The sequence below is a fragment of the Myotis nattereri genome (genome assembly GCF_964212035.1).
Source record: "Myotis nattereri genome assembly, chromosome: 3".
In the NCBI taxonomy this organism is placed as follows: Eukaryota; Metazoa; Chordata; class Mammalia; order Chiroptera; family Vespertilionidae; genus Myotis; species Myotis nattereri.
In genome coordinates, this window is record NC_138077.1 from 8462304 (window position 1) to 8476856 (window position 14553).

Sequence of the window (14553 nt, forward strand, 5' to 3'; positions counted from 1 at the left end):
AAGGCTGAATGGGACCTCATGGCGAGGACACACCACCTGCTGTTTGCTGTCAGTGGCTCCTTCCTCAGGACCCAGCTGTTCCTGCTCTCACGCCACCCACGCCAGCAGCTGTTGTGTGACTGCGCCGTCGCTCGGATTCCCCACGACCTCCGTGCATGCACAAGGTGCCCGGCCCCTGGAGTCCACCGTGTCCGTGACATTTCCTGGGGCTCCCCCCGCTGGGTGCTTGCCTGCTGTGCGCACACACTGACCTGAATCCATGGACCTGACTGCTGTCCGCTTGCAGGGCTTCTGGGAGCTGCTTTCTCTGCAGAAGCGCTTTCCTGTCTGCCAGCAGGTTGATGGCAGTGTCGTTGGTGTCCCTGGTGAGGCTTGAGGACACGGGCGGTGCCAGCGTCTGCATTTGCAGGCCCTGCACCCTTCCCGCTGGGTCCTGACGCAGGTACTTGGCTTTGAGCTCGCTCTTTCTCCACCAGATGGAGGCAGACCGCAGCTGCCATTGGGTTGTGAGGACCCATAGGTACCACGTGTACAGGGAGTGTGGCATGGGCTGGGCACATCACCACCCTCCTCCAAGCCAGGTCTTAGCATGACCCTCCTTATCCCTGTCTTCTTGAGCGTTTCTTTCAAGCGATAGAGTTCCCTGTACACTTACATGTCAGCTTTCTCCTAAGACTGTAGAGGTTATGCGACACTGTCAGCATAAAATTGTTCTTTCAGCTTTCTCTTCTAAGATTCTTTCTGACCTAACTGGTTTGGCTCAGTGGATAGAGCGTCGGCCTGCGGACTAAAGGGTCCCAGGTTTGATTCCAGTCAAAGGCATGTACCTTGGTTGCGGGCACATCCCCAGGAGGGGTTGTGCAGGAGGCAGTTGATCGATGTTTCTCTCTCATTGATGTTTCAAACTCTCTATCTCTCTCCCTTCCTCTCTGTAAAAAATCAATGAAATATATTTTAAAAAAATATTCTTTCTGCAGGGGGAGGATTGTTGTATCTTACACTAGAGGCCCGGTGCACCCATTTGTGTATGAGTGGGGGCCAGCTGGCAGGGGGGAGGGGCTGCAGGCAGTTGGTGGGCCGGCCCCACCCCCTGGTCGAACTCCTGGTCGAGGGGACAATTTGCATATTAGCCTTTTAGTATATAGGACGTTTTGCAGTTGATAGTTAACTTGGAAAGTTTATTCTTAGAGTTTCTTTTAAAATTTTTTGCAAACATTCAAAAGTCAAAAGACTCAATTATTTCCATACTTTGTACACATGATTCTACTCTCAAAATCAGACTCCCTGCCCTGTGCTGGGCTGGCTTTCTGGGGGGCTGTTTTCCATCGTCAGGGCAGGGGCCGGGGCAGTGCTGAGCTTTGGCTCTGACACGCGGGCTGAGAGCTCAGAGCGGCGGCGGCGCTGGTGGGACAGCTGTGGGCCAAGGCGGAGGCTCGGCCAGCGTGAGGCTGGACTGGTGTGTGGCTCCTCAGGGTTAGGCTGACGCTGTTAACCTTTCCAAGCCCAAGCCTAAGTATTGCAAGGACTGTGCGCTCCTCATTGCGACATCTCCAGCAGGACATGCTGCACACACTTGCTTCTGTGACCTGGGAGGCCTGTCCTGGTAGCTTCGAGGTCGATGTATCAGTTGATTTAAGTGTTTCCTTTGAGAGGGTCCTTTCTCTGAGTCACGAGAGCAGTGGTTTGGTAAGTGGGAGGGAATGACGGTGTCCACGTTCACCCCTTTGATTAGAGCTTCAGTGATGGGGTGTCACCCACAGGTTCATCAGAACCGCACTGACCAGACAGCAGATAGCCGTCTCCTCGGCACTGCAGAGCATGAAAGTCAAGGCGTGTCAGCCGAGCTTGAAGAAAAGTGTTTACATAAAGGAAAGGGGGGATTCTGAGAATAAACAAGTCCTCTTTTCTGTCAAAGAACAGTTTAGGCAGCCGCCATGTTGGCCCGCGTGACTGGCAGCTCCCCTGGGGGCCGCCATCTTGAAACGGCAAAGGTCAACCCCTCCCTTTGCATTAGCCAATCACGAAAGACTGTGCGCCTGAGCTCCAATCAAGAGTGAGGGACAGGTCACCTGCGGCAGGATTACAAAGCCGAGCGGACCGCCCACTCAGTGTGCGTGTGCTCCCAGACCACGTGCATGCGCACCCTCCTGCAGGAGAAGAGATATTTGCCTTGCAAACACAAAAAATAAAAATAAGTAAAGTATCTTTGAGAGGAAGAGGCATATGCCATGGGAATAAGCCTCATCTCTGTGGTTGGGCCTAGAGTCCCACCCAGGGGTCCCGAGTAAGAGCCTGGGGCCAGCTCCCCTGATTGAAAATGGAAATTGTACTTACTCCACACAGCTTAGGGAGGCAGTTACATCAGCTCTGGGGGGTCACATAACTCCACTTCAGAGGATTTGCTTTTTTCTACAGCAGTTAAAGATGTGCCCTCTGTTTACCAAAAATTAATTATATCCTCTGTATATGTTTGGAAGATACGGACAGGCACACAGAAGGAAGTGTCATGCTACTGACAGCAGGAGGTCCCCTTGTGGCCTCCGCTGTAGAGGAGCTGCTGTCCCATCAGTCCGTCCTGCTCTGAGCAGGCTGCTCGTACATCATCTCAACGCCACATGGTCATACAAGTAGGAACACTAGTCCAAGGATACACTGTTCTTAAAGTATCTGTATATATAAAAGCCAAGTGACGAGAATGACAGGAACAACCGGAATGACCAGAACAACCCGTCACTATGACGTGCACTGCGCCTGGCCAACTGGCCCAATCAGGGGCAGGGCCTGCCAGGCAACCTCCCGCATCCCCTCCCCCTGGCCAGCCCCAATAGGGGCAGACTGGCCAGACCCTGCCTGTGCACGAATTTGTGCACCGGGCCTCTAGTTTAACATAAACCTTCAGGTGGCCTTCCAGAAAGATCTCCCCATTTCAGTCACACCAGCAATGCCTGTTTTCTAATCTTTACCAAACTGGTAAGTGAGACCAACAGAAGGAAGGTATTTTCTAGGAGGCCATTACGTGTTCATCCAATGACTGTCCAAATGATTTTTTCTTAATGTGTCCGCCTTGGCACTGACTTTCCTTTTATCCACGTAGGTTGTGATTCTGCTCACAGACAGGGTAGGGCCAGCAGGATCAGGACCCCTCAGGATCCTAGAAGAGTTACCCATTACAGAGACTGGCAGGAGCCATGCATGAGAGGCCATCGCAGCCAGCTGGCCACATTGTGAGCAGGGGCTGCAGATGGTAGAAGCGTCCAGGTTAAACTGGAGAAAACGGACAAAGTGGGCTGCCATCCAGGCTGGCTGACTGGGGTAGGTGTCCCAGGGTTTGAGCCTAGCAGAGGACAGAAGCAGAGGTGTGGTTGAAGGATAAGTTGGGTCAGCAATACTTGCTGTGTACTAGGTCCTCTGCTGGGCTCCTCAGTGGAGACCTGGAGGCTGTTGTGACCTTGAGCCACGAGGATCTGAGCTGGAAGAGCAGTGGGAGTGGACAGGAGGAGGAGGCCAGTGCAAAGAAAGGGCGCTGCTGAGGAAGAAGTCCGGGTTGATGGCTGTAGGAAGAGATAAAGGGCTACCAAGCATCCAAGAAACAGGTGCCCACCTGCCAGACACTGTGGTAAACACGGGTGGGAGGATAGGGACACACATGAGGAAGACACCCATAGTTGAGTGCACTGAGCAGGCATGTACCCAGGTCGTCAGGGCCCCGTGTCAGAGCTGGGTGGTAAGAGAAGAATCTTAGGAGGGGTCAGGGATGGAGAAGCAGCTGTGCACGGGCGCTTCTGTTTAGTTTAGTAAATGTTTGTGCAGCGCCTACCTGTGCTTAGGAAGGTTTCTAGAGGTGGTCTTATATGAGCTACATTTTACTTTATTTTATTTTTTATTTGAGCTAGATTTTAAAAGATTCATTTGGTCAACAAATACTCAACAAGCACCTATTTTGTGCCAAGCAAGCATTTACTCTAGGCACCGTGTTTTTAGCAGAGAGCAAGACAGACCAAACCCTCACCTTATGGAGCTTTTGTTTAATGGAATGAGTAGGTTGTAGATGTGGCTTGTGGCCAGTGCAAGAGTTCATTTCAGGCAGAGAAAATGATGTTTTATGTAAGGAACTTTGAAGGACCTTAGTCTCGTTAGAACTTAAGGGGTGAGGCAGGGTTTGGAGGTGCAGGCTACAGAGGTACTGGAAGTGCATCTTGAAGGTTATGAAAGTGCTTGTGTGTCGTTTTTAAGGTTGGATTTTATTCTAGAGCTGGGAGGGAGCCATTTTGAGGCGAGGGTATCATGAAGGTGTTAGGACTGGGCAGGGTAGAAGGCCGAGAGGGAGGTGAGGGTGTCATGAAGGTGTTAGGAATGGGCAGGGTAGAGGGCCGAGAGGGTGAGGAATTAGATGGAGGGAGAGAGAAGACTTAGTGACTTCTAGTGTAATCCAAGGATGAGGTTCTGAACTAAGGAAGTAGAGTTTATTTTAAATAAATGGGTTCAAGAAAAATTTATTCCATGAATAAATTGTTGATCAACCTAATAGGTCTATAATAATAAAAGCATAATATGCTAATTAGACCGGACATCCTTCCAGCTTCCGGGGCTTCGAGGGAAGCCTGGGTCCTGGGTGCCAGAGGGAAGCCGGTGCTGGCAGCTGGGGAAGGAAGGCCTACTCTTGTACGAATTTTGTGCATCAGGCCTCTGGTGTAAAAATAAATCTTGATCTCACACCATGCACAGTTAATTTCCAGTGGAGTTTTGACCTAAACATGAAAAATCAAACGTCTAGAAGACAATATGGGAGAATGTTCTTCTCGACCTGGAGGTTAGCAAATGTTTCTTAAATAGGACCAAAAGACACTAACTATAAAGGAAGAGAGTGACACACTGGACTGCATAGAAATCAGACTCTTCATCAGTAGGTACCACTGAGTGAGGGAAGGGCAAGCCCAGAGTGGAGGAGTGTTAGCATAATGTGTGGTTAGGAAGGACCCTTACCCAGAATACACAGAGAGCTCCCACAAATCTTGTAAAAAACACTGACAAATCAGTAGAAAAATAGGCAAAAGAGGGTATCCAAATGGTCAATAAGCACATGAATCAGTTAATCACAGTGAAATGCAAACAAAAGCCAAAAAGCACCCCCCTCCCCCTAGGACATCCTGGCTAAAATGGAAAGGCTTGACAAGTGCCAGCGAGAGGGCAGGACACTGACCACGTTCATGATGAGGAGGAGGAAGGTGATTGGTGCCACCACTTTGGAAAGTTGTTTGGCACCATCTGCTGAAGCTACACACACACCCTGGTGTACAGAAACACATACACGTGTGTACCCAAAGGCACATGCAGAATGCTCGTGGCAGCATTATTCAATTGCTAGAGAATGGAAATAACCCAGATGTCCATCACGTCCAAGGGATATAGCCACTGCGATATGTTCAGGCCATCGAAGGCATCCAGCAGTGGAAACGGGCGAACTTGTAGTGGGCGAACATCACCCACGTAAAGTGGAGCTAAAGAAGTCAGACACAAGAATGTGTATATGATTCCTGTGCCGGGCCAGCTCAGCCAAGGGTTCGGTGAGCCTGAGGGGGGACGGCAAAGGATGTAGAAAAGACAGACAAAGAGAATAAGCTGGGTCTAGGTCAGTGATGGCGAACCTCTGACACGCGAACTCATTTTTTTGGTTGATTTTTCTTTGTTAAATGGCATTTAAATATATAAAATAAATATCAAAAATATAAGTCTTTGTTTTACTGTGGTTGCAAATACCAAAAAATTTCTATATGTGACACAGCACCAGAGTTAAGTTAGGGTTTTTCAAAATGCTGACACTCTGAGCTCAAAAGGTTCGCCATCACTGGTCTAGGTGGATAAGATAAGATCTAGGGAGCGTCATAAGGTCAAGCCTAACTATGCTAAGAGGGCTGTGCCCTCTAAACTGGGACTTGTTTGTGGCTTTGCCAACACGTCAGTCCGAGGCTTAACCCTATAGCTGCTCCCTACAGGTTCCTTGTCTCCAAAGTTCAAGATTAACCAAGAACAGTCTGGTTGGTTGGCCAGTGAGGGTTTGTGAAGGTGATGGTGACAGACAGGGAGCTCAAATGGGGCAGGTGGGATGTTGGGGTTCACTTAGGACACTGTTTTTCAGTATTTGGGTTATATATGTATATACTAGTATATATAAAAAATACAGGTTTAACAGAAAAATAATAAAAAGAACACCTTTAATTTTAGACTTTGAAAGTGGAAAAACAGCTCTTGTGGTTACTGATGATAACAGTGTTGAGAGAGGAGTTGGATTTTAAGAAAACTAAAGAACACGGATTAAGAAATTAGTTTAATTACTCTGTTGTTCACAAAAGTGGTTATCCAAATGGCCCAGTCTGGAAGCGTGCTCAGCACCTACTTGTTAGGGAACATGAATTGCCAAGAGTCTCAGCCTGCTGCCCCGGTCCAAGTGAGACGACAGAGCCCAGAGCCCTGCTGGGTGGGCCCGGGCCTGCGTGGAGCAGAGCCCCTCTCTGTCCTACGCCTCTACCACTCCTGGACTGGTCCCTGAGGTGGGCTTGCGGTCATTCAAATAGGTTTAAGCTTGTTCTAGTGATTACTTGTTACCGTGGCTGCTGAACAACGACTGTTTTCCAGTTTATGGGACTTCGAAAAAATTCTCAAACTCTGCTGTAATGGCCAAAGTAACATTTTAAAGGGATTGACAGTACCAAATTTTAGTGAGGATACAGGAAAATTGGAACTTGAGTGATGGGATGCGTGTAAATTGATACAGCACTTGGAAAACTCCTTGGCAGTGTCTGCTAAAGCTTAAACGTGCCTGCCTTGTGACTCAGCACTCCCATTCCTAGGTACCCAAGAAAATTGGGCCCAACCAGAAAACAGGATGGCACTATGCAGAGCAGCTGGTGACCTGGCAAGGGCTCTGACTGTGGTTAACTTCCTGGGAATAAAGTTGGTGCAACTATGTTCTTAGGCAACACGGCTTATGATCAGTCACCTTTGATTAGTAGACTGTGTCTGAACTGGGAGACTGTGGAAACCTGACCGTGAGGCCGTGCTCCTGGCCACCTCACTGCTATGTGCAGCTGGTACAGGAGGTAGGGACTCCGTGGACCACAAGCTTTCACGAGGGACCCAATGCCAGGATCACCTGCCTCCTCTGTGAGTAGCTGGGCACTGGGACGGGTCTTCTGGGTCTGAGAAGCCTCCCTCCTCCAGAGTGAGGAAAGCATTGCAAATAGTCTTATCTGTAGGAGCCAAACCCTCAAAGCAACCGAAATGCCTGTCAGTGGGGGGATGGACGAAGAAACTGGCATATGGAGAAAGGCCTGACACCCGCAGTAAAGCACCACCTGCTGCCGATAGGCCCTGAAAAGCTGAGCTATGCTGACACTATATTGAGCGAAAGATGCCACGTGCAGAAGAGCTCATGCTGTGTGACTCGGTTTATGTGAAGTTCAACAGTCAGGCAGAAGGCATTACTGGTGACAGAGTCTGAATAGGGGAGTGGGTATCAACTGGGAAAGGGGCTGGAGGGAACCTTCCAGGATAATGGAAATGGTCTGTTTCTTGATTTGAGTGGTAGTGACAGATGTGTCCTTGAGCTCTAAACTCAGGATTTGTGCCCTTTACATACCTTGCTGTGTGTATTTTGTAACTTTTTTTAAGTAATGGGAAAGGTATTACTACAATCATATTTTAAGTAAGTTTCACTAAACTTTCCAAAAGTCACTTCCAAAAGTGACCCATGACTGAAGTTCTGGCTGCCGTGGAGCCCAGCTCTGCCCGGCCACTGAAATGTATGGAGAAGAAACTGGCTCATTGGTCACTTTGGGGTGTTTAGTTGGGGTCTGGTTGGGAGCCCAGATGGACGCACGCAAATGAGTGGCAATGTCAGAGGTAGTTGGCACCGAGAAGCAGCAGATCACATGTGTCGTAAGATGCCATGTGGCATACCAATTTATGTTCCGATGTCTTTCAGTGAAAACTTAAGTTTAAACTGGGTATCATAGGAAATGTGGGAGGCTGTGAAAGTCTCTGGAAATAGGGCCAATGAGCGCTCTGCAGTTCCTGAGCAGCCTTGGTGCAGGAGCCAGCTGTGCGCAGCTTGCAGGAGCACGGGTGTGTGGGACTTCTCACCGGGCAGGACTGGCTGGAGGCTTCAGGTTCCAGTTAGTAAAACCAGCGCTGCGTCTGGACAGGAGGACAGAGCACCTCAAGGCGTCGTGTTTGTGTCAGCGTGCTGTCCGTCTGCTGGGTTTGACTTCCTCCAGGTTGGAAGTTGAGGCTTCAGCTTCGGTCATTAGAAAAGCTGCCGCTAACTGACGGTGTTATTTTGTACACACTATTCTTCAGATTTACAAGTGGTTCTTGCTCTTTGCAGAAAATAAATAAGCCAATAAAAGCTGTGCTGTAACCTTTTCACAAAGTGGCCTACTGTTCCCACCACAGCGTGTGACTCGATTCTTTCTCCGCACACACGCATGTGCCACATAGGGGAAGGTGCAGCCTGGTGCCGGAGACTGGCTGGCCTGCCCCTGGCTGCTGGTACAGGTGTTCGCCTCTCTGAGCTCCCTGCTGTGACTCCTGGGTTTCCTCGGACCCCTCTAAGTCACAAGACGCTTAAAGCGCTGTGTAGCGCCCTACAGGGTCCATGTCCTTCATCCTCCCTGGCAAACAGCCTGTGTTGCCTGAGGAACTGTGCCCACAGGATTGGTACCTGTGTGGTGGTGTCTTGTGAAGTGAAAGCGCCCAGATTGCCTGACAGCTTAGAACCAGGAGGCCCTGTGAGGTGAGGCCAGCCCACTCGGAGCCCGCCCTGGTTTGACTGGGAAGGGAGGAACGTGCTCTGTCCCAGAGCTGCATCCTGCAAAGGCTCTTCTGTGCATCCCTTGGGTGTGGTCCATTGTCTGGGCGAGAAAGTTGTACCACTTTATGAATGTACCTTCTGATCATGTGATTTTTTTCTGCACTGATTTTTCTTTTCAAAGGCTCTAAGTAGTTTATCTCATGTTTTAGAGACTAAGCAAATTAGTTTTGATAGGAACGTTTAATGGCCCTCTTTGCTCTGTCTTTTATTTGTGCTCAGGGTATGCTGAAGGAGTCCTTACATAAGCCAAGTTTCATCAGCATTGTGCAGCCCTTCCCTCGTCAGCTGACAGATAATTACTTTCTAGGTTCCCTTTTTTTAATGTTCACCCGGGGATATGTTTTTTCATTGACTTTTGAGAGACAGGAAGGGGGAGAGAGAGAGAAACATTGGTTGGTTGTCTCCCATACATGCCCCAACCGGGGATCAAACCCACAACCTAGGTATATTCCCTGACTGGGAATTGAACCCGCAATCTTTTGGTGTATGAGATGATGATCCAACCAATTGAACCACCCAGTCAGTGCTAGGTTCCCATTTTGAATGGTACCAATGACCATCTCAGTAGAACTGGGGTGCCAATTGTGAGATACCCCATAATGTTAGCGCTGCCAAGAAAGCAGCACTGCCCGCTGTGAGTGTCAAGGTGCCATTGGTTGTGAGACAGTTTCCAATTTCAGAGATGCTAAAACGTGAAAGAAGTACCTTTTAGAGTTGATCATATACAGTAAATACTTTTGCATAGTATCACATTTGTTTTGTTTTTTAATGGGACAGCTCAAATATGTACAGAAGTAGAGAGGATAATATAATGAACTTCTAGGTACCCATCACTAGCTACCACAGTCCCCAACCAGAACGTGGTCAATTTTTAAAGTCTAGTTTTATTTTTTTAATATGTCTTTATTGATTTTAGAAAGAGGAAAGGAGAGAGGTAGAGAGATAGAAACATCCACGAGAGAGAAACATGGATTGCTGCTTCCTGCATGCCACCTACTGGGGATTGAGCCAGCAACCCAGGCATGTGCCCTGACTGGGAATCGAACCATGACGTCTTGGTTCATGGATTGATGTTCAACTACTGAGCCACGCTAGCTGGGCGGGTGGCCAATTTTTATGCCATCTAAGTCCCTGTCTGCTTTCTCCTGAGTTATTTTTTCGGCAAGTCCTAGATATCATGTCTTGTTTGTGTGTAAATATTTCGGTGTGTATCTAATCCACAGGAGCTCTTTTTTAGAAACATGATCACCTAAAAAAATTAACAGTAATTCCTAAGTATCATCTAATATTTACTTAATATTTAGATTTCTAGTATTGAATATGATCTTTCTAAAATGTGACCCAGCGGTCATCTGAGATCTTAGTTTCTTTTCTTTGTAATATCTGCTCTTCGAACCCAGATATGACCAGGTTGCAAATTTAGAGTGATGCTAGTTGGCCTTGTAGGATTCTTTTCTTCATAAGCTTTAAAAACTCTGTGAGTGAAAGGTATATCTCTGCCAAATCACTCATCAGCATCTGAAATAGAGAACCAAATCAGGTATTTGGACATAGATCACTTCGTTCTCTTTGGACGTGAACTGATATAATTATTGTTATTGTCCCCTTTTTCTTTCCTGTAGCTTGGCAGGTGACAGCACCAGTAGACTGGGTAGCTGCTTGAAGGGGCAGACTAGAACGTGTGGGTTTGCATGCTTTCCCTGAGTGCCCTCCTCATGTGCCCTCCTCACGTGCCCGCTCTTGTACCCCCCAGGTCTCCGTCCCGCCTGGCGCACTGGACTGCTGGGTGTTTCTAAGCTGTCTGGAGGTGTTGCAGAGGATAGAAGGCTGCTGTGATCGGGCGCAGATAGACTCGAACATTGCCCACACTGTGGGTTTATGGAGCTATGCCACAGAAAAGGTAACTGCCCCTGAATGCAGACGTGGGCATTGTCTGTGAGCTGTGCCTCTCGGGGGTGGATGGACTAAGCTGTTTGAAGAAGTGTTGTTCACTCAGTCACTATATGGGTTCTAGTTACTTTAGGACGTGTCTTGATTAAATGGTTCCTACTTGTACCACTTTATTCAGCACAGATTAAACACTTGTCATGCTTGTGCTGAAGGTGTGGTTCTCTGTCAGCAATTTTGGGGGACGGGGTCTACAAAGAAGGATGAAGTGTGAAACGTAAGAAATACAGTGTGGTCCCGTGTGTGCAGCACGAGGGCCTGCTGGAGTGGGGTCACAGGGATGCAGATTGAGCGGGAGGCCTTGAAAACTTGGGAGAGCGTAAGCAGGTGCATGGCATAAGCTGAGAATTACCAACTTCAGAGACACTCTGAGAATTACTGTGTTGAAGGTAGGAGTGTGAAATGATCCCAATAAGTATATCTTTATATCCAGATAAGAATTATTTAGATGGAAAGCTAATTTTTTTTTCTAAAATGTAGTTGGATTTTAATTTTTATATTTAAATGTATAAGTTCTCTGCTGACTCTTATGGCAAATTAAGTGAAATTGTGCGTTTATCTCAACAGCTAAAATCCTTGGGCTACCTGTGTGGACTTGTGTCAGAAAAAGGACCCAACTCAGAAGACCTCAATAGGACAGTTGATCTTTTGGCAGGTTTGGGAGCTGAGCGACCTGAAACAGGTACTTTCTGAGATGCACTTGTGCACGTAGTGCAGTGGAAAGTAATAAAATGTAGGTTGTAACTTGGCACATGTAACTCAAGTTCTAACAATATAATTACCATTTAGGATATTGTACTCATGAATAGCTGACCAGATATTTTACCTTTTAGTAACATAAAGAAATGTTAGAACTTATTTAAGAAATTGTTGGAAGATTTCTCAAAACTGTGTCTGAGCTTCTCACAGGCTTACATGAGCTGATTATGACTTTATAACCCATGTGACATTTAAATGCACCAGTTTCCCTGTGAATTACTAAATAAGCTAGTGTTCTAACAGTACGACCAGACAAATGATTTTCCTCAGTAAATTACTCCTAGGTAATAAAAACACTTGTAAGGGAGCATTGCTAGTTCCTGTGGGTACAAGTATAGTGATGAGTATGATTTAGCATAACAGGGACAGACTCCTAATAGTTTGTCCCTGTAATCCAAGAACTGAAAGGACTCCTACTAAATTGAATACATTTACAAGAGAAAATGTATAATATTGCTCTGTCTCACCTGGAGACCACCTCAGATCATTTGGCAATATGTAATTCATTGGAGGGTTTGTAATATATACTTTAAAAAATTATAATCTCAAAGCTTTTTAAAAAAATTATATGAAGGGTTTAGACTATTTCATGCATTTATTAATTGGACAAGAATATAGGTAATTATGTAGTTTCAGCCTGCATGGCTATGTTTGTAGTCTCTACAAGTGTCAGATGAAGTCATCTGCCTGTAGCAGGTGAGCGGCACTGTAAACTCATGTGTCCTGAAATGGTGAAGATGAATTAGGACTTTTATTTCTTTTTTGTTTAAGCCAACACAGCTCAGAGTCCTTATAAGAAACTCAAAGAAGCATTGTCATCAGTAGAAGCTTTTGAAAAACACTACTTAGTAAGTATTTTATATGTTGTTCCCTGTCTACCTGTGACAGAAAACCCAGCTCTAGAAGACTTTTTGCTGCTCTGTGACCTTGTGAATTGGGAATGAGCTGGAATTTGGGACCCCCTTCTTGTTGGCCTTTTCAGTTTCTTTGGTGCCCTAGGGAGTTGTGGGTAAAACCTAGAATAGCTGTTGTTCATTAAATGTTTACTAGTACTCATGGGGCCATACTTAGGCATAAACTTATCTTCAGACATTTATAAGTTTGTTTAAAATGGCATTGCTAATTCAGTAGAATAGAATTTGTAAGAGAGGATAGTGAATGGTTTTCCATGGGCAGAGGAATAATTTGGACTTAAACAGAGTTATTGTGCTTGCTTTTAAAGGATTTAAATTTGGAACCTTACAAAGCAGTATAGGTAGAAGCTGGGTGAGTCAACTGCATACCTGAGTCATGGTTAACTCAAGAGTATTAGATGGTGGCTTCTAATAGTTTGTCCCTGTTACCCAAAGAGTGAAAAAAAACACTAGAAATGTTACCCATATACAGAAAGTACGTTGACAAGCTAAATATTATATGCCTGCTGGGTTTGTATTTCTTTTATTATACAGCTTAATTTTATGTACAAGTTAATGATCTTGTATAAATCACATTATATGCCCTAGCCGGTTTAGCTCAGTGGATAGAGCAAGTTGGCCAGCGGACTGAAGGGTCCAGGTTCAGTTCCAGTCAAGGGCACATGCCTGAGTTGCCAGCTCCATCCCCAGTAGGGGGCATGTAAGAGGCAGCCAATCAATGATTCTCATTAATGTTTCTATCTCTTCCTCTCCTTTTCTCTCTCTGAAATCAATAAAAATATATTTTAAAGAATAATAAATAAATCACATTATATAAAAACTCAATACAAAAGTAGATGCAAAGTAAAAATAATGTGTTATTTAATAACTCCTTTGCTTCAGCTTTGGGTAAATAAATGTGGGATGTGTCTAGCATTAAAATTAAAGTACAACATTATGTGGTGTTTTATTTTCCCACAGGATCTGTCCCACGCTACCATTGAAATGTATACAAGTATTGGGAGGATTCGATCTGCTAAGTTTGTTGGAAAGGATCTGGCAGAATTTTACATGTAATTGATTTTCTTTGAATTTCAGATATTTCACACCTGTAGTAAGAAAAGATTTGTTATGTATGGAGTTAATGTGAAGTGTACATATATTTATAGAATGAAAGATTAGAATTTGTTAACCAATCATCATCATTTTTTTCAATTTCTTAAAACCAAATGGAGAGATTTTCAGCTTATTATTCTTAATAGCTGATACTGATCTTTGCATTCCTTTTACTTAATTAACATAATGATCTTATGTAGTATATATAACATTGTACATATGTAAGTATTATATGTAAGATATAGTATTATAATTACATTTATTCAGTTAAAGAATTATGAGGAAATATTTAAGATTCTACATCCAGTGTTTACTAAGTTGAAGTGTAGATTCCTAAATATTTTGTTCTATAGCATTTTCTCTAGTTTATGTTAAATGCCTCCTAGGAGTTTGAAAGCCTGGAGGCCAGTGATGTAAAGTAACTGCATGTATTATGTTGGGAGAGAGGATGACCATGACTGAGTGATACAAGGAGTATTCCCAGTCTTGCTCCAGCTTTAGACTCAGATTTCACAGAAAAACTCAAAACAGCATATTTCTCATGTGTTTGATAAAACTGGCCTGCCACAAAGGAGAAATCCCGGCTGGCAGTGTCATTGCTATTTGAAAGCATTGGAAAGAAATATGCATTATAAGGGAAAAGATTTTTAAGTTTTCTCAAAAGAAATGTGTGTTTGAAATGATGTCTTGAAATCTGTAGTACTTTCATTAGGTGAAACACAGAAGAATAATTTATTTCAACTGGTTGAAGCGGCTGCAAAAGGGGTTCATAGATCTTCTAAGTGACATTAAGTTTTCCAGCTTTGCTTAGAGCAGCTAGCCAGTCACTGTTTAGCAACAGTCAGGCTGGATTGGCTCTGTTGAGCCTCCATCTAGTGCAGCGGTTCTCAACCTGTGGGTCGCGACCCCTTTGGCGGTCGAACGACCCTTTCACAGGGGTGCCTAAGACCATCCTGCATATCAGATATT

General features: G+C 45.5%; 1 protein-coding gene across 1 annotated transcript in view; it reads left to right on the forward strand.

The window, feature by feature from the left end:
- The window catches only part of TRAPPC10 (trafficking protein particle complex subunit 10), a gene marked incomplete at its 3' end in the record, with an annotated part of 75652 nt that overhangs the window by 36267 nt on the left and 24832 nt on the right, over window positions 1–14553 (forward strand). The window contains exons 8-11 of the mRNA XM_081088026.1: window positions 10623–10769; window positions 11384–11498; window positions 12347–12423; window positions 13450–13541. Of these exons, the coding sequence (XP_080944152.1) occupies window positions 10623–10769; window positions 11384–11498; window positions 12347–12423; window positions 13450–13541 (431 nt within the window). The remainder of the gene's footprint in view (window positions 1–10622; window positions 10770–11383; window positions 11499–12346; window positions 12424–13449; window positions 13542–14553) is intronic.